Source organism: Mytilus californianus, unplaced genomic scaffold (genome assembly GCF_021869535.1).
Source record: "Mytilus californianus isolate M0D057914Y unplaced genomic scaffold, xbMytCali1.0.p SCAF_8, whole genome shotgun sequence".
In the NCBI taxonomy this organism is placed as follows: Eukaryota; Metazoa; Mollusca; class Bivalvia; order Mytilida; family Mytilidae; genus Mytilus; species Mytilus californianus.
This window is the reverse complement of record NW_026262734.1, coordinates 47529292-47556347: the sequence shown is the minus strand read 5'-3', so window position 1 is coordinate 47556347 and position 27056 is coordinate 47529292. Positions and strand designations below refer to the sequence as shown.

Sequence of the window (27056 nt, the reverse complement as noted above, 5' to 3'; positions counted from 1 at the left end):
TGGTCATACATTGTGATTCATAACAATACAAAAACAAGTCTACTATTAAAGGGACGCAATTGGTACCCATCGGAATACCTACATAATTTGGATAACCTTTATTGCCGAAACGTACATATATGTTGTCATGAAGAAAATTTAAAGCTCTAATCATCTCATCACAGTTCTAGTAAGCATATTTGACAGAAAAGCAAAGGATATGGGGTATCCATCCATGACACAAAATCAGTACATGCACAGCAAAAAAAAAAAACCAAACACACAAAAAGCAAAGGAACAGCGTTTTCATTGCTGTATTGATACGTGAACACATATTTTTTGGACTAAAAAACGATTTTTTTCATACTCATTATAAATATTATGTAATTTTACTAATTGGCATTTGACCCAGTGGTGTCTTCCCGATTGTCCCACTTTTTTAAATTAAGGTAAAAAAGTAGAGAAATTTTGTGGGACAATCGGGAAGATGTTTGTGGGACAATTGGGAAGTTTAAATGTGGGACAATTGGGAATTGTTTTGACAGAGATTAATTGTTATGAAATAGTACAACAGTTAATTACAGGTATTTATTTAATCAATGTAACTTATAGAATATAAAATAAACATAAACAAATAATAATATTGACATATTTTATTTTGCGCATAAAATGTGTAATTGAAGTATTATCAAACATAGAATATAATATCAAGTCATAAAAAAGCACATATCAAGCATAAATGTATAATAAAGAGTTACAACAAAGCACATATAATAAACAGCTTAATACAAGAGGTTTCTGGATGGGGTTTACAGAACAGAGAATAATAAGTCAATACTACAGGAATATGGGTAAACAAATTAAGAATAGAGAAAAATAGGCAAAAAAAAAGAGATTAAATAATAGAGAATAATGTGGTGCTGAAATACAATGGCTAAAACTTAAAGAATAGAGAAATGAAGGCCTATAGATCACCCCCCCCCCCCCTCTTCCCCCTCCCATCCAGACCCTCATACAATAAAGCACACATATGACATGAATTATAAAAAGTTACTATTAAGCACACAGAAGGTACAACAATAATAATACATTAGCACAACCAACATCAAAGCACACATAAAACATAACATAAACATCACAACACATCACATCAGTCCAAGTGTAACAGATAAGAGGGAATGCTAGCATACCGAAACACACTAACTAACACCATTCTGAAGACGTTCTTTCCTATAGGCTTGCTCTTCCTTAATATAGTTGAGTAGAGTTTATATTTTTGGGTGTGGTACTTGGATCATCTTCTTCAAGCTGCTGTGCCATTCTGCGAGGTGGTTAGTCGTCCTTTGTATAGGTATTGGTTCCATAGCTGCATATTGTTTTCAACCAAGTATGTTGTGACGTATTCAGTAAATGGAGTGGTACTTGCTGTTGAGTCCGAATTTTCCATGTCTTCCAGAGCATTGAACCAGATATAAAATAAGAAGATGTGGTATGATTGCTAATGAGAAACAGAAATAAACAACTATAGCTCACCGTACGGCCTTCAACAATGAGTAAAACCCATACCGCATAGTCAGCTACAAAAGGACAAATGTAAAACATTTCAAACGAGGAAACTAACGGCCTGATTCATGTACAAAATAATGAACGAAAAACAATATGATATACAGCAACAAAGGACAACCACTGAATTACAGGCTCCTGACTTGGGACAGGCACATACAGAATGTGGCGGGGTTAAACTAATTTGAAGGCGCACCAACCCTCCCCCTAACCTGGGACAGTGTTGTAACAGTACAACATAAGAACAAACTATATTCATTTCGAACCTTTTATAGCCGACTATGCGGGATGGGCATTGCTCATTGTTGAAGGCCGTACGGTGACCTCTAGTTGTTAATTTCTGTGTCATTTGGTCTCTTGTGGAGAGTTGTCTCATTGGCAATCATACCACATCTTATTAATTTTTATATATAAAAATCAGTTGAAAAGGGCTTTCAGATCGATACAAAGCAGAAATACATCTAACAAAAACACAGAGTGGACGTGGCAGGGTACTTATATATCCCCACAACAAACAGACACTAAGTACAGATCTGAGAGTACTTGCAGTTACTGACAGCTAGTTCAAAGCCAATGATGCCTTCTATTTCTGTATGTAGGACCAGAAGAAGAACTGCTGCCCTGCATATAAGTTGATGAATGTCTGGTTCTCCTTTATAGTTGGTGACGAGTCCTAATATCAAAGTGCATCAATCTGATGATTTAATAACATTATAGATTTGTTTTATAACCCAGAAATGTAATATAATTTTTTAATCAAAAGTGCATTAATCTTATATTTAAAAAAAATAAATCATATTTTATTTACAGAATTTATATCAAATTATAGTTTGAACATGCAATAATCAGTTCTTGTTTATTTAGCAAAACAAACAACAACTACCTTGTTTATTTAAGAACATTTACATCATAAAATAATGTGGGACAATCAGAACTTTTCATGTGGGACAATCAGAACTCTAAAATTTTAAAAAGTGGGACAATCGGGAATAAACCGACCCAGTTTGCATACTAATTAATGTCTGTCATTGTTTTTAAATATGTATACGGGATCATTTATCGTAGAATTATTACGATGTTTATTTCGTTGATTGTGGTTAATGCGATTGCCATGAGACCCATGATTGCGTTGTCTTTTATCAAAAATAGTAATGATATCAATGAAGTTTTCGATATGTTTCCTTGGTCAATGATATTGTCATTAAGACCTAGAGAATACGCTGTGTGTAGTCGTTTAATCCAAGACAGTTTGCAACTTTTACGGGAATCTTTTAATTGTTAATGTGAGTGGCTTGGTTGTTTCTGGACAGTTTGAAGTGGTTATAATTTTGATAATTTAATTTGTTTTTTCTAAATGTTGGTAAATTAAACTTTTGAATTTGTTAGGTCTGCGGAAGGGATATAGATGTTTTTTCGTGTTCGTTTGAAAAACTCACGTTTTGCCCTTCATGTTGTATACAATTTTCGGTTTTGACCATGTTACAAGATATATGAGGCTTTGGGTTTTCAAGTTATGTCATGTGAAAAGGAGAGAGAAACAATTCTTCCGTTCACTGATGACCGAACAGTATTATCTGAGGATAATCTGGAGCAGGTTTGTCATTTTTCTGGCATTGCACGGTAATATTTGTGGATGTCCACGTGCCTTTTTGTTGAATAATCTAGCTGCAGAGGCATCGCCTATTTTGAAACAACTGTGTAAGCCTGTTCATTTTTGGGTCAATAAAATAAAGGTATGGTTACCGTCTTATGTTACTCAAAGAAGAATATTATTTAACTAGTGGTTCTAAAGAGCCTTTGTCGCTCACCTAGGTCTATGAGCATCTTCAACAAAGTTCTAGAATAGAATTAATGACCAAATTTTTTGTTTATCTTGTATTGCTGATCAATTTTTCTGTTTAAAGTTTTTCTCTTTTTTCTTTAGTTTTAGCCCAAAACACAAGAAAAAAAAAGATGAAAAAATAACATTTAAGAAAATCACTCCTGTATAGAGTAAACCAACGATTTCGGCAAAATTTGACGTATTTGTAGATCTTGTCTTGGTGATCATTTTCAGTGTATATAAAGCGCGAATCCAGTTAATTCATTTTCACTGTCGTTTGCGAGTATGTAGGAAAAAAGATGATGGGAAAAACTGCGTTTGTCTACTTTTTGAAAATACAAAATAATTGATTTGAAAGTATGTTTTAACACAATTTCATTAGAATGTAACTTTTTAATGTATATAAAAACAAGATTAAAGTCCAAAAAAGTGTAACTAAAGCAGCTGAATTCATAATATTGATTACTGAATGCGATTCATTTTAACTATAAATGCGATGAAGTGCGATCATTTCTGATGTGGAATTTTTAGAGGTGCGATGAATTTTCCTTGTTGTTTTATATGATAATTCGACATGCAACAACTGAAAGTAGCTTTTAATGACTTTAATATTGATGATATTTACAATTTAAAATGCAAGCTAGTTGTAGATGCTTACTTGAATATACACGGGTATAACCAACGTATGGTTGATTCCGGACGTTGTGTGTTGTGTACCGTTCGTCAATTTTTTTCAGTACGTTCGTTGCGTGTTTTCGTTAAAGGTCTGTACCGTTCGTTAGTAAATTTTACATCCAGAACAAAATTAGCTGTTTCTATTGAAATACCTATCTTTTATTTTTTGTTAGCAAGCATTTGAAACTACTAAAACTATTTGACATTTCTAACATTTCATATTGAAGATTAAAACAACCTGAATTTTGTATTTGTTTGACGTGAAACAAAACTTACTGGAGCTAGAGAAGCCCACTCATCGGCAGCGCCTGATTGCAATCTATTTTATTTTTAGAAATCCATTATTTTGATCTTGAGTTCAAAGGTCAAGCTCATACGAAGGTCAGGGTAATATGCGTCACATCGCCTTAAGATGATACACGTTCATATCATGCATATTCAAATATTGTTGGTGAGTTTGCTATTAGTGTGTCATGGATCCGAAAATATACTGGAGTAGAACATCAATGACTATAACGTTTTTTTAAAGCTTTGTAAGTTTTGAAAATTTGTCACGCCGTTTCATACATATTTCCACGATATTGATAGGCTTTTGCACAACGAACGGTACTAAAGAAAGCAAACAAACTACAAAGAGAATAAATCGTACAGTGCCAAAATTCTGAGGTCAGTTTTTCAAATAAATGTCTGCAAAGAGAATAAAACAACGGGTTTCTCATTCGCATTATGTATTTTAATCAACAGCAAATCACAAAATACACGGTCGCATTTAGTGTAAGAGCCAACCAACTATGCTATATTTGTAGTTTAATCAAGTTTGAGTTACTCAGAGTGTTTGTTTCGCGATGTTTACAAGTAATTCACAGACCTGTCTATTTAAAATATTCACATGGTGTTCATGTAATATAAATAATATATAATTCTGTCAGGGACAGTAAACTTTGTTTTCATAAACATCGAATACTTAACTGAATTAGTCTTTGGTGAAAATATTAGGACGGTCTATTTACCAATATCGCTTTGCGATGCAGCGATTAACGTCCGGAATCAACTGTACGGCGGTTATACCCCGAACAATTTAAACATGTCATAATAAACTGTATTCAATATATCCTTGTATTCTTACAATTACGTATTTGTTTATTTGTAACAACGATTTATAAGAAATTCAAACATAAATTAAGGTGATTCAACTGTTGCTCGAACTTTCTTTACTGTATAAGATGTATACACAATGACATGAGAAATATCAATTATCCAGTTATCCAAGCGTCAAATGTAAAGCAATTGTTTTTGCGAGATGAAAACGTTACCACTCACTCAATCGTGAAATGAAGATCGTTTTTTGAATGCTCTTTGTTATCTAAGATGCATCCATTAGAGCTATTTTCATAAAGCTTGTAGTTTAAAGGTTTGGTTGGCTTGCTTGCTTTGTTTGTATAAATGTTTGCTCAACTTAATTTCAATGCCTAAGCAAACGTTTATACAAACAAAGCAAGCAAGCCAACCACACCTTTAAACTACAAGCATTAGGAAAATAGCTCTAATGACGTTTTATTAGTATGTGATGTAGATTTAGACCGAAACCGAAAACTTTGCTTTTTCAGTGACGTGGATTGCCTTAACTGTTCAAGATATACAATGTATGTATTCAATGATGGCGTGTCATATGAAAGGATAAATTTTATCCTACATTTAGATCTGAATCTGGACAAATTATTGGAGAAAATAGAATTGACAATATTAGCAATAAATGCTATTTTTTGGGGAATTTATTGATATATTACCTCAGATTTTCACTCACAAAGTATGCATATATATCAATCCTTTTGACTTCACAAATTTTGCTAGAGAGTCGGCTGAATTAAGACTTTATATGATGAAAATTAATTAATTTCCTTCTGTGAAAATGCATCGCATGTACAATAGAAATGAATCGCCCCTACAGTGAAAATGAAAATCTAGTATCATTATTCGACAGTTAACATGAATCGCATAACGAAAACAACATAGTGGAATTTAATTCAATATCAACAAGCTGAATAACAAAACCTGTTTTAAGTTATACAACATTAATAATTATGTTAAAAGGTACATTTTTCTGCAAATGAAACTTAGCTGCTTTTCAATCTCTTGCACGCTCTGTTCGTGAACTATTCTTAATATTGATCTATTTGTATATCAATTTTACACCCGGATGGCTGTAGGCGCGATAAAAACCCGTCTGCATCTCATACCTATATCATGAATTTATAAAAACAGTACACATTATGTATTATTTCTTATTTTATTCAAAAGTCATCTATTTATTTATCATTCTATATTAGAAATGCATAACGGATACAGTAAAAGTGGTATTTCAGGATTCGCACATTATATACACTGATTTTTGCTTTTTAAGTGTCTATCTATTTTTATTTTTTTTTTTATAGTTTTCAAGATAGTAGGCAAAAACGTAAAATATTGGTAAAAATCGACTGTAACTTCTATGAAAACTTATTTGTAGTACTTGACTTGCTGATCATTTTTGCTTTTTTTATGTTTTTATCTATCTATTACAGTAATTCAAATTGATAAAAAAAAACGTCATTAGAGGACAATAATTCGAATGAAGAGTCGTCTGACGATTTCGACTATGTGCTTTGATCATTTTTGGAATATTAGCCAAACGTTTTGAAATAAAAGATAATAAGTAGACCTCATCATTTTGAACATTTCAACCTCTTTCTATTTGTCTATTTTTCTCTATTGACTCTATTAGTAGCAGTTTTCACAATAGACAAAACCTGCATTTTATTCCTGTGTTCTATTTTAAGCCATGTCGGCCATGTTGGTTGGCAAGTGGGGTCATCAGACATATTTCTAAACTAGATACTCTAATGATGATTGTGGCCAATTTTGGTTAAATTGCCCAGTAGTTTCAGAGGAGAAGATTTCTGTAAAAGTTAACGACGACGGACGACGACGGCCAAGTGATGATAAAAGCTCACTTTGCTTTTTAGGCCAGGTGAGCTTAAAAATGGTATACAGATAGTAGCACAGATTTATCTTGCTTGGTGGAATGAAACTTATACAGATGGTTGATATAGGGAATAGGTTAAAATTACTATTAGTTCAAATAGAAATTTTTTGATTTGGCTTTCGGTACAATATCCCATTATTAATTGCAACACATGTATACAGACAAAATATTTTCAATGAAGGTTCCTGCTTCTTTCTCACTATAATTGCAAGCATATGTACATAAAACGTAGTTCGGGGAGCATCAGTTGGCAGTGAAACTTTTACTGGTATTTTTTTACAAGCATATTTGTAAGATTCTTGTCCTTACTATCATTTGAATACGGCATTGCAGCTCATATTGATTATATATCTTTTGTTCCTCTATAATTAGGGGCTGAAGGGTCGCAGCAGTCCATTCCATTATTCAAAATAAGCTATTTCTTAATGTTCACACGTATTTCGACATTTAGGTCCTCCGTAACTCCTCTAATGGGCATTGAAGAACATATTGACTATACACATTTGTTCCTCTATTGATAAGCTTTCGAATGATCTATAAGATATATCTGTAATTAGGGGCTGAAGGGTCGCAGCAGTCCATTCCATTATTCAAAATATCCATTTCATTATTCAAAATTGGCTATTTCTTAATTTTCACGCGTATTTTGGCATTTAGATCCTGCGTAACCCCTCTAATGGGAATTGCGGCACATATCTGTTATAACCATTTTGTTTCTCTGTAGATAAGCTTTCGAATGGTGTAAAAGATTTCTTTGTAATTAGGGGCTGAAGGGTCGTAGCAGTCCATTCCATTATGCAAAATAAGCTATTTCTTATTGTTGACGCGTATTTTGACATTAAGGTCCTCCGAAACTCCTCTAATAGGCGTTGCAGGACATATTGACTATATACCTTTTGTTTCTTTATTGTTACGCTTTCGAATGACGTATAAGGTATATCTTAATCAGGGGCTGAAGGGTCGCAGCAGTCCATTCCATTATTCAAAATATCCATTTCATTATTCAAAATTGGCTATTTCTTAATTTTCACACGTATTTTGGCATTTAGGTCCTGCGTAACCCCTCTAATGGGCATTGCGGCACATATTGATTATAACCATTTTGTTCTTCTGTCGATAAGCTTTCGAATGGTGTATAAGGTTTCTCTGTAATTAGGGACTGAAGGGTCGTAGCAGTCCATTCCATTATTCAAAATAAGCTATTTCTTATTGTTGACGCATATTTTGACATTTAGGTCCTATGAAACTCCTCCAATAGGCGTTGCGGGACATATTGATTATATACTTTTTGTTCCTCTATTGATAAGCTTTCGAATGACGTATAAGGTATATCTGTAATTAGGGGCTGAAGGGTCGCAGCAGTCCATTCTATTATTCAAAATATCAATTTCATTATTCAAAATTGGCTATTTCTTAATTTTTACGCGTATTTTGGCATTTAGTCCTACGTAACCCCTCTACTTGGCATTGCGGCACAATCGATAAGCTATATCTATAATGAGGGGATGAAGAATAGCAAAGATCCTGTGAAAATAAAATAAATTACAACGTATAGTATTTTTAATTTTTATATATGTTTTGGTATTCAGGTCGTCCCATACGTTAAAACAAGGAATTTCTGTTAAAAACAGTTAGGGAAACCCACTAGTTTATCCTCCGAAACTAAATAAATAAATAAAGATAAAAATTTCAAAGAGTGTTTTGATTTATTTTTTCTTAGATTAATTTGAATTTCATTATTGAATTTTGAATAATGAAAAATGAATAATGGAGCGCTGAAGTACGTCCATTTTTCATTTTTCATTATTCAAAATTCAAAAATGAATAATGAAATTTTTTTCTAAAATATTGATTAAAAAAAAATCTTGATCCTGCATGTATTGTTAGAGTTAAAAGATATATAGTTATCCCCAGAAAAAAACCCACCCCCTCCATCCAGCAACACTCGTGAAAGATGAATGTTCGATGATTTGTAACTATTTTTTAAATAAAGATTTTACTAACATACACCATTATCAAGCTGGATGATTTTCTACAAGATAATGTTGAGTATTCATTTAGCAACTCCTCATGTGACCAAAGTTTTTTGTTTGCTATGAACAAAAAAATTGCTAGAGGATAATTTCGAAATATCTTGATATTTTACGTTTATCTCTCCATGCATAAATTGTCCCACTTCTTTTTGGATCTCTTAAGAATCTCTCCTCGTGCAATTTTCTTTACTTATTATGTTGTTATGTATTTTTTATTTCCTTCCAAGCCCTTTTCACATTACAAATATGTTTAAAATTTCCTCCCAAAAGAACCTATTCTCTTATGTGCCAGTTTGGCATTTTTTTTGTACAATTTCGTTGGTTACGTATATTCAATTCTTTTACACACTAACATCAATTTAACCCCAGTTCTCAATAACAGAATGCATTGTTCAATCAATTTGAATAGTCAAAACAAACTTTTACACGGATGAGAACATGCGATGAGCTAACACATATATCATACGGTAATTAGAGAAACGTTCCGAATTAAGTATTCCTAAGTTAAGTGAAGGCTTAAGTAATTGTATGCATGTGACTTAAGAATTTTACTTAACTAAGGTAATTCTAAGTGAAATCTAAGTTTAAGGAACACTTAATTAAGTTAAGATGTTTTATGCATACGGGCCCAGAATATTTTATAAATAAAACATAGCTGAGAGGGTGATAGAGCAGATTGTTACCCCGAGAAAACATTGTTAACCGCGGCGAAGCCAAGGTTGACAATGTATTTTCGAGGGGTAACAATCTGCTCTATCACCCTTTCAGCTATGTGTTATTTAATTTATTATATTGAATGTTCTGTTATTGCTGTCTGTTAAATTTCGAATTCAAAGTAATTAACTATGACGTCTTGTACATAACAATCATCCCTATTTAGTAAAGCGCACAAATAATCAAGCGTGAAGGGTAATAGAGTATTTGCCATGGGATAGAGTAATTTGTCTCCCTCGTATTAACCAATCAGAATCCCGCATTTTGACATGAAGTATAATATAAGATAGTGTTTTATAGTATTAAGCGGAGGTTTAAAGATGTTCACACACGAAACTGTGATGCAGTGAATTATGGAAACGATTTAAATATTTAAAACTTTATCAATCATATCAAATCTTATTTTATTTCTGATGTGTATTCCGGGTAAAGTGACTATACCTCTTTCATGAAACGAATCAAGGAGTCAGCTATATGACTCTAGTGACATTTTTTTTTTCAATAGTAAATCCTTGAATGAAATATATGCTACTGGACGTTAAGCAACCAAACAATCAATCGTTGGTATACGTAAAATTGTTTAAGTGTCTTTTCACGTAATTATGTGTTTTGTCTGTGTGACTCATGCGTGTTTACATGAATATATTTCGCAAACGTTTGTCCGTTTCAGTTAATTACGTTCAATTGTCAATATTTAATAACACCAGTATTAACTATTATATTTAATAAGTTTGTTTTACATAAATCCTGACTGTTTTTTATTATAAGTTAATCCCTTATTTAATCCCTTATTGTTCGATTTTTTTAACCCTACGTAAATACAATCGTACTCTAATAGACAAAATGACCATAACAGGATATTTATGTATCCCTGAGCCTCTGAATCTTTGTAAAATGGTAATCTGATGACCAAAGACGGATCTTAATTAATCCGTCTTTTGTTAGTATAAAACGATACACATTTACAAAGTGTCATTAATGAAAATAATTATAAACAAAAAACATGAGATTGATAATTTTTATTGGACTTTTTGTAAACTGTTTATGTCATGGAATATACAAGCACAGACAAGTCCGAGCCGTAATTAATGGCGACAATAATGTAGTGGATGTAAGTATATGTCTACTTCTAAAGATCAACTTAAGAATTTATTAATAAGGGATACTTATTTTTATTTATGTAAACATTAAGGATTTGATAATGGCAAAAAGCAACGACAAATAGCAACATTATGTCCATTGAATTCCATTTAGAGGCCACGCTACCTACAGCTTGCGACCAAGCGAAGACGATTAAAAAGGCCACACTATTGTATCTTTCTAATTAATAGGAAGGACCAATCTTAATCAATCTAACTTATTAATAATTCAGCAATCACAGCCACTCGAAAACATTTTGGAGATAAAACATAAATTTAAAAGGTTATTATTTTTTAAGAACTTCATTACATTATAGTTTCATACGATTCCGTATCTGGTTCTTTACGTGACACCATTAAAATCTCTACAAAGCTGACTGATAAAAGAATTATAAAATTGACTGAAAGCAAATGCTTGATGTGCCTTGTAGCAAATAAATGTAATTATAAGAAATGAATGCGCCTTTTTGAATTTTTATGGGTTGTCAAAGTGTTGATCGTACGCACATTCTAAATATAAAGCACCTCTTCCGCGCTTTATACAAAATGTAATTTGTTCAACGCCGTTACACTCAATAAATTTTTATACAATTCATAAGATATAATCTGAATTTCTTTGCTTAAACAAGAATTGCCTTTCTTGCATTTAGGACATACACATCCTTCATACTGAGATTGATTGGTTGTTTGTTGGGTTTTTTTTAACATCCAGTGGCAAATATTTCACACACAGGCAGCTCGAAATGCCAGAGAGAAAGAATACTGAATTTAAAAAGAAATATTTCATTTTATCAATTTATAAATGTGAGTGTTTCTTGTAGATATCGCTGTTTAAAGCTTTTGAAAATATATGAACTGATATTGATTTCAAATTATTCTTATCATTTTAGTCTTACTCGTTTGGTTATTTTTATCATGAGTTCCTCTACTTACTGTTTTACAAATGTAATAGATTACTATGGAAAAAAAATAAAGTACACGTACCTCTTGTACTATAAATGGGAATATCTTCAACTAATGCATCTGTACAAAAAAGTTTATTAATAAGTTTTGTCTTAATTGTTAGTCTTAAAAGGTTACTGACACTTTTCGTGTTATTCATTTTCAGAGTTACCTGGAAAAATTCGGTTACATGGCACCTGCTAAATCATTGAAACTACATTCAACCGCCGAGAGGACAGAATCTCTAAAGTAAGATACCGGAGATATATTAAGATGCTAATTCAACAATGATTTTTTCCTGGTTCTAAGTCGAGACTATATTTATTAAACGAGAACGGACTATAAATTTCTTTTCGACGTGGTTCAAATTAGAATTCTGGAAAATAGTGTTGCAATCGATATAGGTTCTCATTCATTTCTTAAAATTAATAAATTTTGTCGTAGTTTTTTTTTTATTATATATAAGAAATTGTATCATGTTTATCCTCTTTTTGGTTTTCATTTACCTTTATTATTGTATCTCGTCTGGTATGTGTGTGTTGGTTTTTTTTTATAAATTTATTCTTGTTGGTTGGGAAAGGGTATATTGTTTTTTTCTTTCCTTTTTAGTTGTTGTTTATTTATTACCTACTGTTTTTATTTTTACCTTTAGGGTTTACTCTTCTTGTAGTTTGTTAATCATTATGCTTTGTTTTGTTTAATTGCATTTCATAATGTCCTTTATTTTTCCATGCGAATTATTATTTTGGAGTGCACTTTATATTGTAAAAAACAACATTTTCGTATATTTCGGAAAGTTATAAAGTCAGAACGGAAACGCCCACATTTTGCATAATTCTTACTTATTAAAACAATATTCCGGGATCGAAATCGAATTATACTCTTCCTGTTATTATGAATTAAAAGTTACAAATACATATATTACTTATTACATATCCGTTTCAAATAAATATTAAATAACTTAAATTTCCCATTTGCCATATTTTTATGTTACAAAATAGAATTGTTTATAAGTTTATTTAAATACTAGGACAACTAAATATACATGTATATGTTTTGTAATTTACAATTTTATCTATCTGATGAGAATTCAGTTCCTGTGTCCTCGCTTATAATTAGCTAACAATGATATGACAACCTGTAGATGATCTCGAACATGTCGAAAGGTCCTTTAAACAGAAAGTATAACGGAACGTTGTCAGTCACAGCTGCAGTTTTTCAATTAAATTGCAAATTCGTTGTAAATAAACTGACCTATAACTGTTAATTTCTGTGCCATTTGGTCTCTTGTGAAGAGTTGTCTCTTTGGCATTCATACCACATCTTCTATTTTATATGAATTATTTTTTATGATTTATTGATAATTTGATTTTTCCACGATTCACATCTCTGCTCACTCATTAAATCATTTAATAAAAATTAAATCCCACTTTACCTTCTATAATATAATTGTAATAGTACGTGAAACAGATTAAAGGAAAACGTAACGAAAAACTTTTCATCTTTTATTTTAACAACAATAATCGGCATACTGTTAAACATGGTATCACGTGGTGCATCACGTAGTGGCATGGCATGTGGTACCTTGCCATACATTTTTTTAAGGTATGCCCAATTATCACCAATAAACTGGTCCGCCATCCCATCTAAATCTCCGCACCGAGTCACGGTAGCGATAAGCAGTGGCGGATTCAGGGGGGGGGGGGGGGGGGGGTCCGGGGGTTGGACCCCCCACCCTTTATTTTGACGATCAATGCATTTGAATGGGGACATATAGTTGGAACCCCCCTTTTATAAATGGCTGGATCCGCCCCTGGATAAGTGAACACAACGGGGGTCCAGTTTAAGTAATCAAGGGGTGTTTACTGCCACAAATTACTATTATACATAATATGTTATTGGACTTTGCATATAGTAGTATGTTCTCTAAACTCGTACCCATTTTTCGATTCAAAATAAATGTTGATGAAATAAAAACAGACATAATCAATGACAATAATAATTTTAACTAATATAAATTGCAGAGCCTTCCAAAAGTTTAACAAACTCCCGGTAACAGGACAGTTAGACGATGCTACTATAGAAAAAATGAACACACCGAGATGTGGTCTTCCAGATATGAAGGTTGGGACAGACGGTTTACCCAAACCATTTGTAACTGGTAATTATATATACAAGATTAATATTTTATCATATCTTAATTATGAGATTGTTTTAAGAAAGATTGATGAAAGGATTCTGGGTTTTATTTTCGGGCTATTTGAAAAAAAAGGTTGGAGGATAATAAAGGAAGAACCAAAGCTCATACATCGAAGACTGACCAACAAAACCATAAAGAAATTAGACTAAAAGACTGAGCAACACGAATCCCAACAAAAATCGGGTGTTATTAAAAATGAAACTACCCGTTTTTATCTTCCTTGGGTGTGTCCTGAAATTTAAGTACTTTTTGATCAAAGACCTGGTATATTTTGGGTGTTCGTTTTATTCATTTTTTGGTCTGTGTTCTAACTACTTTGCTTCATTCTTCCTTTTAAAAAATATTTCTCTACCCCTTAAAATCAAATGGTAGAAATTTACTTCAAATCAAATTGACACATACATGTATAATATATTTTACGAAAAACATTATAATCGAGTGCTAACAATATTAGAGATTAATAGATATGCATAAACGAAAATAAAATGGAATATTTAGACAAAAATATTAAGATGCTTAATTGTTTATAAATAACCTTTTGGTGGGGATAATTTCAGGAACAAAAACATTATAGGAAAATGTGTTAAGATTACCAATAAGACAACCATCCATCAGAGACCAAATAAGGTTGATGTCACCTAACTGCCTTCAACAATACGCAAACTCCATACCTTGAAGTAGGCTACATCAGTACTGTAGCTTGCTGTTCAGTGTGAGCCAAGGCTCCGCGTTGAAGACCGTACTTTGACCTGTAATGGTTTACTTTTTACAAACTGTGACTTGGATGGAGAGTTGTCTCATTGGCACTCATACAACATCTTCTTATATCCATATGCATAAGGCACTGACATGACAATTCAAATTAGAAACCCAACGGTACTATTTATGCACAAACCAATAAAAGAAAAACAAATATGACCTTTTTAAAAAATGTTTAAATAGATTACATATGTATATTATTTATATCTTCAGGTCCAAAATGGAGGAAAAAGAGTTTATCATGGAGAATTACAAAGTACACCAGCGATTTGTCAAATTCAGTAGCAAGGTAGATATCGGTTACTTTGCTGTATTTACTAATTTATAAATATAAATTGTATAATAAAAAAAATCCACAAAAAAATAAATAGAAAATAACAATTATAATTAAAAGTGCATGATCAAACACTCTTCCCAAATAATTTTCACTTATAAAGTGACCGATCCGGTTGTCCTTCGTTATTTTTGTTTTTTTGTTTGTTTCATCAGATATGAATTGGTAGGTACCAGCAAATATGCTTTTTCTTTTAATCGTCATCGGAACTCGACTTGTTCTCAGAAAAATGTGACATGGTTAAAATGTTGCCACTATGGTTATGCTATGCCAGCTCAAGTTGGAATTTCCGGAGGAACTCTGTGCGAATTTATAAACATTAATTATATCTATAATGCAAATTAATGAGACTAGTATTTATAAACAGGTAAAAACACGGCTCTAAAAAAGCGAATTTCTCGAAAACAATTTGGAACAACTAACCTTACAATGTAAATATATTTTATTCCGAAATTAATTCATTAAGAAGCATGGTGATAACGTTTATACTGAATCACTATATTCAGCATGTACTTGTAACATATAGATGGGGTTACCTTTGAGTGCACCCTGTGCCTCTGATATAATTATGAAACGTATATATGGAGTTACCTTAGGGTGCACCCTGTTCCTCAATATAATTTTGAAAGATATAGAAGGGGTGACCTAAGGGTGCACCCTGTTCCTCTCAAAATACGTTGAAACATAAAGACGTGTGCCTTGGGTGCATCCTGTTCCTCTAAAAATACTTTGAAAGATATAGACGTGGTCCCTTTGGGTGCACCCTGTTCCTCTGAATTATTTTAAAAACATTTCGACGTGGTCCCTTAGGGTGCATCGTGTTCCTCTGAAAAACTTTGAAAGATATAGAAGTGGTCCCTTTGAGTGCAACCTGTTCTGTTGATATAAAATTGAAACATATTGACGGGGTCCTTTTTGGTCTTCAGCCGATTGGTAAATAAATTAAGGTGGTTCATATCACTAAAGGGAGAAAACTCTGTAAAAATCAGCTGAACGTTTTAATCACGTTTTATTGTTAGGGAAATATCAAGCTTCTCTATGATCAAAATTAGTGTTTGGCAAACTGCTATATATCCAATAAAATTTCCGATAAAGTGTGTGGTTCAATTTTTAATAATTTTTTTTTTTATATATTTGTCAAAGGGTCAAAGTAAATAATTTGTAAAATATGAAAATTAAACAAGCCAAATCAATTTTAGTCAAGGTGTTTGGTACCACCTTAAGCAAATTCCAACAAAATATCTACTGTCAAGTACAAATTCATGAAGCACATCCACATCCTCTCCTCATCTTTCCGATTATAACATTGATTTACGAACTGTATACTAGACATTATGATACTCAGGAGTAGTGGTATTTATATAGATTATTAAATAACAATTTATTTACTCGTAGAATTTTTTATTTCTGCTTCCTAGATCTGAAATAGAGAGATCGATGCTAGCTTGGTCTGATGTGGCAGATTTGACCTTTACAGAGGTAACCACTGGACAGGATCTTAACATTAGATTTGAATCTGGAAGTCACGGTGATGGTAGCGCTTTTGACGGTAGAGGTGAGCCTCCTCATGGAGTTATTGATTATGTGATTACTTGGCCATTTTTATGGTGATTATTTGATTACCAGACAAAATATTTCATGATTATTTGATTATTTGATAATCTATGACTATATTTTTGATTATTTTATTATCTTGTTTTAAAAAAAAATTAATGATTATGTGATTATATTGGCAAAATAATTGTGATTATGTGATTACTTGGACACCTCCATGAGGGACCTCAGATGTATTTGCGACTTACATTTACTTAACTTAGCTACTCTACTGTTCAGGGATACATTACTCTAAGATACCAGTTACCGTCACTTAGCATTTCATGCAACAACACATGTTGAATAACAATGGCATTACTTTTGAAATTGATTTTTTTTCTCCAATGATTTTGTTATTTATAGAAAACATAAAACAATGTTTTTTCCCCCAAATTGTACCGATTGTAAGTTTGATTAAACTACTTTTTGTTGCTCTTACTTGACTGATTACGAGAATGTCTTACCAAAGAGTAGTTAACCTGTCGACAAAAAATATATATTACTCGGATTTGAAAAGTCGGTAATATGAAAATAGTCTATTGTTATTCTTACGGTATGATAACAATGAAATACAACTTTGAACTGAATGAAGAAAAACAAATTGAAACTTTAAATGTCTGTCATATATCATATTCGCTAGCCAAGGATTGCCATCCAATCCCATCCTGTGGGGAGGAGGGGAGTTGCTAGCAAAGACGGTGCATTACGTTTGCGCGCATTACCATTACATTTGCGCGCAAAAATCATTACGTTTGCGCGCAGCTTTTGATTACATTTGCGCGCATTTGTTTTACAGGTAAACTCAGGTAAACTGAGGTAAATACAGGTAGATTATACTTATTTATTTAACTATTATTTTCGAGCAGTATAAGTCCGCTTTATTCCTGGTCCTTAGGCTTAGTCCTGGAAATATATACAGTATGATAAAATGTAAAAAACATAGCAAATCTAAAGATTAAGGTGGCCGGGGGTCTTATTTAAAATCCATAGAATTTATTAATAATTTGTCAAAATGTAGTTTTGATCATGCTTTTTTCAAAAATATAATAAAAAGTATGGGTCACCGGACTTTTTTTCACGCTATAGGTTGTGCAAAATTGTCAGATTTTATATAGATTTTGCATGGAAAATCCAATTTTGTGTGATAAAAAGAAAACTACACCATAGAATTTTAAGATAAAATGTGAGAAGAGATCTCTTATAAAATGCTTTCAGATAAGAAAAAGAAAAAATGGAGTCACTGGACTTGTTTTCTTGCTACATATTAAAATAGGTAAATTCACAACACTTTCTATTATAAAAATTACTTTATCTAAGTTATCTCCCCTACTATCTGAGTTATCTCCCCTTATGTGGCAAAGTTGAAAAAATGAATCAAACAAAAATATTGTGTTTTATAGAAAATACAGCCGTAAATATGATAAAAGCACATACTTTTCTATATTAACATGAAAAGTCTTACACATGAATTACATACTACTCTCAAAATCTGCAGATTTCATTAAAGATATAGACCAATTGTTATCTGCTACTTCAAAATCAAAGATGGAAGTAGAAACCCGAGCCACCTTAAATGTACTGATATTACATGTCGTAACGTGCTGAATATTTGAAGCCCACTGCTTTATGAAACACAAAACTACATGGATGTGCTGAATAAAACTACTGATTGTAGTGAGCACGGAATGGTTCCGAGCCGTTTGTAGTACGCCTGGGTTCTTCTGACCATAGTGATGCCCAAGGAGGAAATAGAGAATCTAATGAAACATCTTTGTAATTATTTACGGTTTGGTCGCCATGAAATATCCCAGGACTTAAATGTTCTCTCGATACGGAAAGTAATTCATTCGTTCATTAATGATTTCCCCCCGATTTATTTATGACAAACGAAACTCCATGTTTGTGTCTTCACACAACCTTACAAACTGACTTAAATTATTTACTAAATCGATCACTATTCGATGAAATCAGGAAAAAGAATACAATTTATGTCTTAAGCTATTACGGGATTTTATCACGATCACTATATATTTTTAGAAGTCAATTTGAAAAAATATATAATTTGATATTAAAAATATTTTATCACAACAACTAAAAACATATTTACTATGAGTTATCTTTATTTTTACATGTGTTACCTGTAAAATGAATGCGCGCAAATGTAATCAAAAGCTGCGCGCAAACGTAAAATATTTTTATCCCCAAAAGCGCGCAAATGTAATGCGCCCAGCGAAGATGGTGATGTATGCAATTGAGAATTGCATTGTTAAAAAAGTGTAAGAAACACGATTATAACTGTACATTACATTTCCAAAAATATTTCAGAGGATATGCTATGTATTAAAAGGTGAATACAAAATATAAGTCATGGAACATCTTTGATATAACATTAAAATGTATGTTAAATTTTCCTTTTAATATTACTTATATTAACCTCCTCTACACAGTTTTGAAGATGTCAATTAATTACATTGTACTGATTTTTGAACCATGTCATTATTATGAGAAATTAGATTTGCATTTCCATCATAAATAAAATATGACTGCATACTTGCCTCTACTATCACAATTTTATAACATATTTTATTATCAATATTTCTTAACTGATTTACGTTATCGTAGGTGGAGTTCTTGCTCATGCATTTTTCCCTGAAAATGGAAGAGTACATTTTGACGAAGGTGAAACATGGGTTGTAAACAGAACCGGTATTGACCTATTTATCGTTAGTGCCCATGAATTTGGACATGCTCTTGGGCTGGATCATTCTGAAAATAACGATGCTTTAATGGCACCATTTTACACCGGATATATACCCGACTACAAACTCCGTCCTGATGATATAGCTGGAATACGATCCTTATATGGTATGAGTTTTAATATGTACACATAACTTGGAGAATAAAATACTTTGTTATAAAATAATTGTTAAAATCTATTCAAGCAGATAACAATTTAACGTTTTTCTATTTTTAAAAATGGGATTGATGCAGAAAATGGTAAATGAGAAGAAAACAAAAACAGTTGATCCCTTTTAAAGCAAAAGTGTTGCTCTTAATTAACCGTTAATGTCAGACGACTAATTCGTTTGTTTCTGTTAAAATGATAAAGAAACAACATTTTAGACTGATTTTAATCTGTCCACTTCTGTTTTGGAAGGTTGCTGTCTCATTGATATTAAACTTATATTTTATTGTTTTTCTTTAGTTTTAATGTCTCGCCATATAACTAAGAAAAGAACATTCTAATACCATGTATTTCACTTATATTACAGGTGCTCAACAGACGCCAGCACCAACTCAACCACCAACTCAAGCTCCAACTCAGCCACCAACACAGCCACCAACTCAATCACCAACTCAGCAACCAACACAGCCACCAACCCAACCACCAACTCAACCACCAACTCAACCTCCAACTCAACCACCAACTCAACCTCCAACTCAACCACCAACTCAAGCTCCAACTCAGCCACCAACACAGCCACCAACACAGCCACCAACTCAACCACCAACCCAACCACCAACTCAACCTCCAACTCAACCACCAACTCAAGCTCCAACTCAGCCACCAACACAGCCACCAACACAGCCACCAACTCAACCACCAACCCAACCACCAACTCAACCACCAACTCAACCACAAACTCAACCTCCAACTCAGCCACCAACTCAGTCACCAACACAGCCACCAACACAGCCACCAACACAGCCACCAACTCAACCACCAACACCTGCACCGACGCCAGCAGTGGACAACAGACCTAGACTTTGTAAACTTCGTTATGATGCCACGGTCAGAGGTATGTTTATTTCGATATCGCTTTAACCATGATGACATGGATAAATCGTTTATTTGGGATATGATAAAAATGTCAAAATAGAGGACTTTTTCTTGATTGATTTTATGTAATTAAATCATTCTGCAGTGGACATGCGAAAAGGTTGCATAAATTTTACTTTTGATCTTATTTTTTTAATATGAAATAAAATGCACTGTATTTTTTTACAAAACATAAAAAAATCTTGACAAATAATCTGTAATTGGAATATATTAAATGAATGGAGGCATCGTGAACAAAGAGATAATATCTAAGGTTAATCAACATAAGAAACAAGAGTGCACACACTGAAATGTCTCGCCTTCTTTACTAATCATTGATATTATGCTGATAGTCCTAAATATAAAGCTTTATTACAACTGTCACATAAACTTAACATTAACCAAGTAAACTAAACATTGACCAATGAACCATGAAAATGAGGTCAAGGTCAGATGAACCATGCTAGGCAGGTATGTACAGCTAACAATTCTTCCATACAACAAATATAGTTGACCTATTGCTTATAGACAGACCAAAACACAAAAACTTAACACTGAGCAATGAACCTTGAAAATGAGGTCAAGGTCAAATAAAACCTGCGTGACTGACATATAGATCATAAAATATTTCCATACACCAATTATAGTTGAACTATTGCATATAGTATTAGAAAAAAGACCAAAACTCAAAAACCTAACTTTGACCACTCAACCATGAAAATGAGGTCAAGGTTAGATGACACCTGCCAGCTAGACATGTACACCTTACGATCATTCCATACACCAAATATAGTAGACCTATTGCATACAGTATAAGAAAAACAGACAAAAACACAAAAACTTAACTATAACCACTGAACCATGAAAATGAGGTCAAGGTCAGATGACACCTGCCAGTTGGACATGTACACCTTACAGTCCTTCCATACACCTAATATACTAGACCTATTGCTTATAGTATCTGAGATATGGACTTGACCACCAAAACTTAACCTTGTTCACTGATCCATGAAATGAGGTCGAGGTCAAGTGAAAACTGTTTAACGGGCATGAGGACCTCGCAAGGTACGCACATACCAAATATAGTTATCCTATTACTTATAATAAGAGAGAATTTAACATTAAAAAAATCTCAACTTTTTTTTCAAGTAGCCACTGAACCATGAAAATGAGGTAAAGGACTTTGGACATGTGACTGACGGAAACTTCGTAACATGAGGCATCCATATACAAAGTATGAGGCATCCAGATCTTCCATCTTCTAAAATATAAAGCTTTTAAGAAGTTAGCTAACGCCGCCGCCGCCGCCGCCGCCGGATCACTATCCCTATGTCAAGCTTTCTGTGACAAAAGTCGCAGGCTCGACAAAAAACAATATTTATGACCAAGAATATTTATACTGAAATGATTGATCATATTTTGAGGGTAGAAAGAAAAACATAAATATAATGTTTTAACTATGTTTTTTTTTTTTTTTCAAAAGATGCAGATGGAAACTATTTGTTCTTTTTGTTACGTCGTTTTGTATTGGTATTGGATGAGGAAAATGGATTAGAACGCGGAACATTAACAAGCAGATTGTTTCGAGGAGCTCCACGACGACATAGTAGTGTGTTTAGGATACCACAGACAGATAAAACATACTTTTTACGGGGTACGTCCGCATTGGGTAACCATGTATACTTGGTAAATTGTTTTTTCGTTGTTTAATATTTCCTAATTATTTGACTTGTTGATAGTTTCACGGACTTCAGTAAAGACTATCCGAATTATTTATGCAAAGAATTCTGCTCAAGCCAGTGCTAGGGAACGTCTTAAACTTGCAGTGAGGTGAGAGTTTGTTTTGCTCCGTGTTGAAGGCCTCACTAACTATGAGATAAAGAACTCCCGTTTTGAGAGTGCAAAACCCATTTTTATTTTTATTTGCAAAACACGTTTGCGTATTGTTGCATGAGCAGAATACATATTTTGCTTACTTCAGTTTCAATATTATTCTGCCCTTGGCCACTTGACTCTCGAGTCAAAACGTTTAAATACCGATATCAAAATATTATATTTTTTTGTCGGGGGCAAAGGGGGAGGGGTATCCTGCTCCAAATTTACTTCGTATTGGGCTTAAAAATCGTTATATTGTTCGCCTAATTTTTTTTTAAATTACTTTTGCTTCAATTTTTCTTTTGTTATTTCGCCAAGACCGCTCTAACAGTGTTGTTGTAGTATCTTATTGGCCTCAAGTGCAGCAGTTTGAGGGACGAATCCTCAACCGGGTTAAGCTAATGGCTTTAAAACTGGCATATGCTGCTCTATACCAGACATGAAGCATTAATACGACCCAAGATCGGCGTCAGAGAAAATATGTACTAGTAGATTGATATTTCCTCCTGCGCAGCCGCATTAACATTGGGAGTAAACAAGCACGATACAAAATTAATTAGGCATATTGCTTTAGTTAAACAAATACAAAACATGTGTGTATAAAACACACCATCAAGCCACAAACAAACTAACAACGTAGACTACACAACTTGAAATTATTTTTTGCCATCATTGCTATTGAGCCAACGATAGACAAAGGGTATTTTTTTTACGTGTTTTCATATTTACGAACAGGACGAAGAGTGTATGAATTCAACTCGGAGGGAAGACGTACAAGGATGTTTTGGATCAGAGGAGGACGAAGCAGTATGCCCGAGAGACCACGTGCTGCATTTGCTATGAACGAAAATCGAGTTTATATCCTTGGTGTAAGTATGAAAATATCACATTTGAACCGTGTAAATCTTGATAACGATTACCAGTACAATGTACATTGTATGACAGGCGTGTACTTTTCTTTGTTACGAGATATATCAACTCCGGAAATTATGGCGACAACATACATATGTATATCATAATTGTTTGAAAATGATGATGAAACGTTTTTGATTAAATTCGCTTAGATTAATCGATAAAATCCCGAGAACACTTCACAGAAAGTATAACAAAAATTATTAAATATACGAGGCATTATCATTTAGAACGCCACACATGCGTTTCGTCTACATAAAACACGTCAGTGGCGCTCGAATAAAAACAGTTGGAAGATCAAATAAAATAAGAAGTTGCAATTTAAGAGCAACTAAAGCTGAACACCAAATTTGTGGCAAATCCTGTTTAACCTAGTTCAGTGCAATAGTTAGAAAAACTGAGTTTTCGGGTGGTTTTAATATATTATAAACAGTTAAATAAACACGGATGTTTTGAGCTCTGTAAAGCATAATTGCTTATTCAAAACCACTATGTTTTAAAAGTTTCCTTACCATGTCAGGACTTTGACAGTCAATCGCCGATTGTTTTTTAAAGATCATTTGAGAAGATTTCCACATATAGCTGCCCGTATACATGGATGTTGAATTTGTTAATAATAAATATATTGAAGTTATAATAAGTTCATTTGATATTCTTTATATTTTCAGTCAACTAAAGTGTGGCAAATAGATTTATCAACCAGACGTATGGTTGCTGATTCTGAGAAGCTAATTACAGAACAGTTTCCAGGATTAACAGAAGAATGTGATTCAGCTATGCTTTACGATGATGCTACAGTTTATTTCTTCCGAAGTAATATGTAAGTGTTAAAATATAATTCATAATTTATTTTTAAAAAAAAGAAGCTTAATTTATTTGAAGGACATATTTATTTCGTTTTGTGGACGCATTTTTAATACCATTGGAATTCGTTTGGGGAACCAACAGTGATCAACATATTGCCAAAATGTATCTTTATTCGTGAAAGGCAAACTATATATAGTAGAACGTCAAGGGTTGACTGGAGTATGAAAAATATGGTAATTCCCGGTCTTCTATCAGGCAGCAAAACCATTTGCGTTCGTTGGCTGTTCTGAATTGGGAACTTTATCCGATGACACGCTCTCTGCATAAGAATAAACCATTGCAACAATCCTTTCGGGGGTCCTTTAGTGGCCTCATGCAAGGCAATTTGTCTACCCCCGTATACCATGTCCTCATTTACTACTCATTCAGTCAGCATTTGCGTTCTTTATACTAGTGACCCACTCTGTAGAAACTTTTCAAGGTATTAAGTCTCCCAAACGAAGTTTTTTTTTCTTCTCTGATCTGACAATTATGAACCTGGTCGCGGCAGATCTCAAATACCTAAAGTCGAATCTTGGCAAAACATTAGATCATAATAACTCTATGTAGATATAAGAAGATGTGGTATGAGTGCTAATGAGACAACTCTCCATCCAAGTCAAAATATAAAAGTAAGCCATTGCTTAGTTGATTCCTAAAGTATAAAAAAGAAAGTTTTGGGTTTTAAAGTATAATTTTGAAGAATCAAAAGGAGGGCGTGGTGTACTTAAGAACCATAAAGAGCATTTATATTTTAATGTTTAAATGTTTATAACTTGAGAACATGAAGTGATTGAGACATTTGGGTCTTCAGTAATGATCATGGGATTATATGATCTACTCATAGGTCAATAGTCACCTATGACCATGAACAATACATTTTGTTTTCAAATTAAACCAAAAATCGTAAAAGATCCATGAGAATCTAATGATTAAAAAACATCGTTTGTCATGTCAAGATGAATTGAATGGTATGTACATTGAGTCCCTAGGGGTTATCCCTTCTCCATGTCATTTTATTATGTTCAAAAATCTTGCAAATGAAATGATTGAGGATATCCATCCTTAACTATAAATAGACACGTGTGTTACCGGTATATCAAGATTAAGTCACACGGTGTCATTTTGACCCCATGCTATTTGAAAATGTTCAAATATCTTGTAAATGGTTGAGACCCCCTCCATAAACCATTTTTGTTTTCTAATTTTATATATCAAGATGAATCGAATAATATGCGATGAGTCCTAGGGGGTATACATTTATGATGAGTTCGTTTAGGATAGCCCATAACAGCAGACATTTAAAAACTTCAGATACACTTCAGAATGTAATTAAATTTGACAAAAGAGGATTTTCAGATGAAAAGTGGAGTATTTTGTATGTCATTTAAAAAATCACAAATCTCCGTTGTCATGGGCGAAATGTACATGTTCTTGACTTTTCAAATTCATCAATGACCCAACGAATATCCAATAGCAGTCATTAATTATTAATTTGTTCTGTACTTACATAAATTATTTTCTTATGATCTTTTAAGCAATCAACTATAAAAAACCATATATTTGTTATTCATGAAGAATGAAAAAAATGTAGCATTATCATTTGATAACTGCACGCTTCGCCGTATCAATTCAGCAGCTCTTACATGTCTTTACTGACCAAAACCTAACTGGTTTCCCCAATAGTGTTACTGGATATAGAAATATTGGTTACATAAAATACTACAGGATCAAGAGAACTTTCTGTTAAATTTCAAATTATCTGTTTTCCTCTTTTTTGACCTCTTGGTAAAAATCCCTGCCTCTAAAAAAATGTGCTATACACTACAATCGATAATTGTCGACTGAGCAGAAACCTATGAGCACGCACAGGGATGATTGTTATTGTTTCTCTTCGTTATAAAAGGGGTGGGTAGGGTAAATAAAAATAATGGACCGACTGATGTGGTTGTGTCATTATTGTATATTTGTTTTAACTTTTTTAAAGAAGAGTAACATACGGATTCCTTGGAGGTTTCTATTTATTTTGCTCTAATCTATAAACCGTATTGAAAAATGTTTTCAACTTGTTATCATATATACATTCTAATGTGTCTGTTCTTTTCATACAGGTACTATACTTTTGACATGCAACAAAACACTCTTGCTGGACCATACGACGCCGCATCACATTTCATAAAGGACCAATGTACATTGTAGATAATGGATGACACGAACAAAGTGACAATTACATATATGTTCCTTTTCCTGTTCTTAAAACACTACATGTGCTTGAAAACCAATCATTATTCATCAAATCAGTTGCCATCTATTGTTATGTGATATTTAACTGATACACGAATGTTTTAATTGCTTTAATCTTAAAAATGTTTCATCTGAATAGAAGAATTAAAATTGTAAAAAACACCCGTTTCTGTTAACGTGCTTCTGCCTACCGTTTATTGGAATATATAACTGTTATTCTTCCATTCTGTATTTTTATATACAATTATAGTCTGACTCTAAAATTGGGAGAGAAGAGGGCTGTAATGCATTCACCTTGTTCCTGCGTTCAAAAAACCGTTAGTCCAACAAATATTTACTCCATGCTTCTCTCGTGTATTACATACAAAAATTGCTAAATATTTGGTCAGCACTTGGCAGTAATGACTTGTAACGTGTGAGCACTCTTCGGATCTCTCGGACACTTACTTCCTGTTTGCCGATACTTTGCATTTTCAATATATTAAATGACATATATATTTTTAGTCACACTGATCTCAAGTACTATTGAACTAAAATATTTCATAATTTGGTCAGTAGCCTCATAGTGAGGAGTTACAAGGTGT

General features: G+C 33.0%; 1 protein-coding gene across 1 annotated transcript; it reads left to right on the top strand.

The window, feature by feature from the left end:
* The first annotated feature begins 10811 nt into the window (after window positions 1-10811).
* On the top strand, window positions 10812-26634 carry LOC127711611 (matrix metalloproteinase-9-like). The gene is made up of 11 exons (XM_052217707.1): window positions 10812-10919; window positions 12056-12138; window positions 13914-14050; window positions 15062-15137; window positions 16601-16737; window positions 19398-19640; window positions 20048-20575; window positions 22079-22249; window positions 23206-23339; window positions 24051-24202; window positions 26340-26634. The coding sequence occupies exons 1-11, from the start codon at window positions 10812-10814 to the stop codon at window positions 26425-26427; spliced, it is 1857 nt and encodes a 618-aa protein (XP_052073667.1). The 3' UTR covers window positions 26428-26634.
* The last annotated feature ends 422 nt before the right edge of the window (window positions 26635-27056 follow it).

Bases quoted from the DNA above. Each gene is read 5' to 3' on its own strand.
- LOC127711611 (XM_052217707.1), top strand. From the start codon at position 10,812: ATGAGATTGATAATTTTTATTGGACTTTTTGTAAACTGTTTATGTCAT. The intron at 12,139-13,913 runs GTAAGATACCGG...TATAAATTGCAG, and splicing joins GAGAGGACAGAATCTCTAAA to AGCCTTCCAAAAGTTTAACA. The intron at 19,641-20,047 runs GTATGAGTTTTA...CTTATATTACAG, and splicing joins TGGAATACGATCCTTATATG to GTGCTCAACAGACGCCAGCA.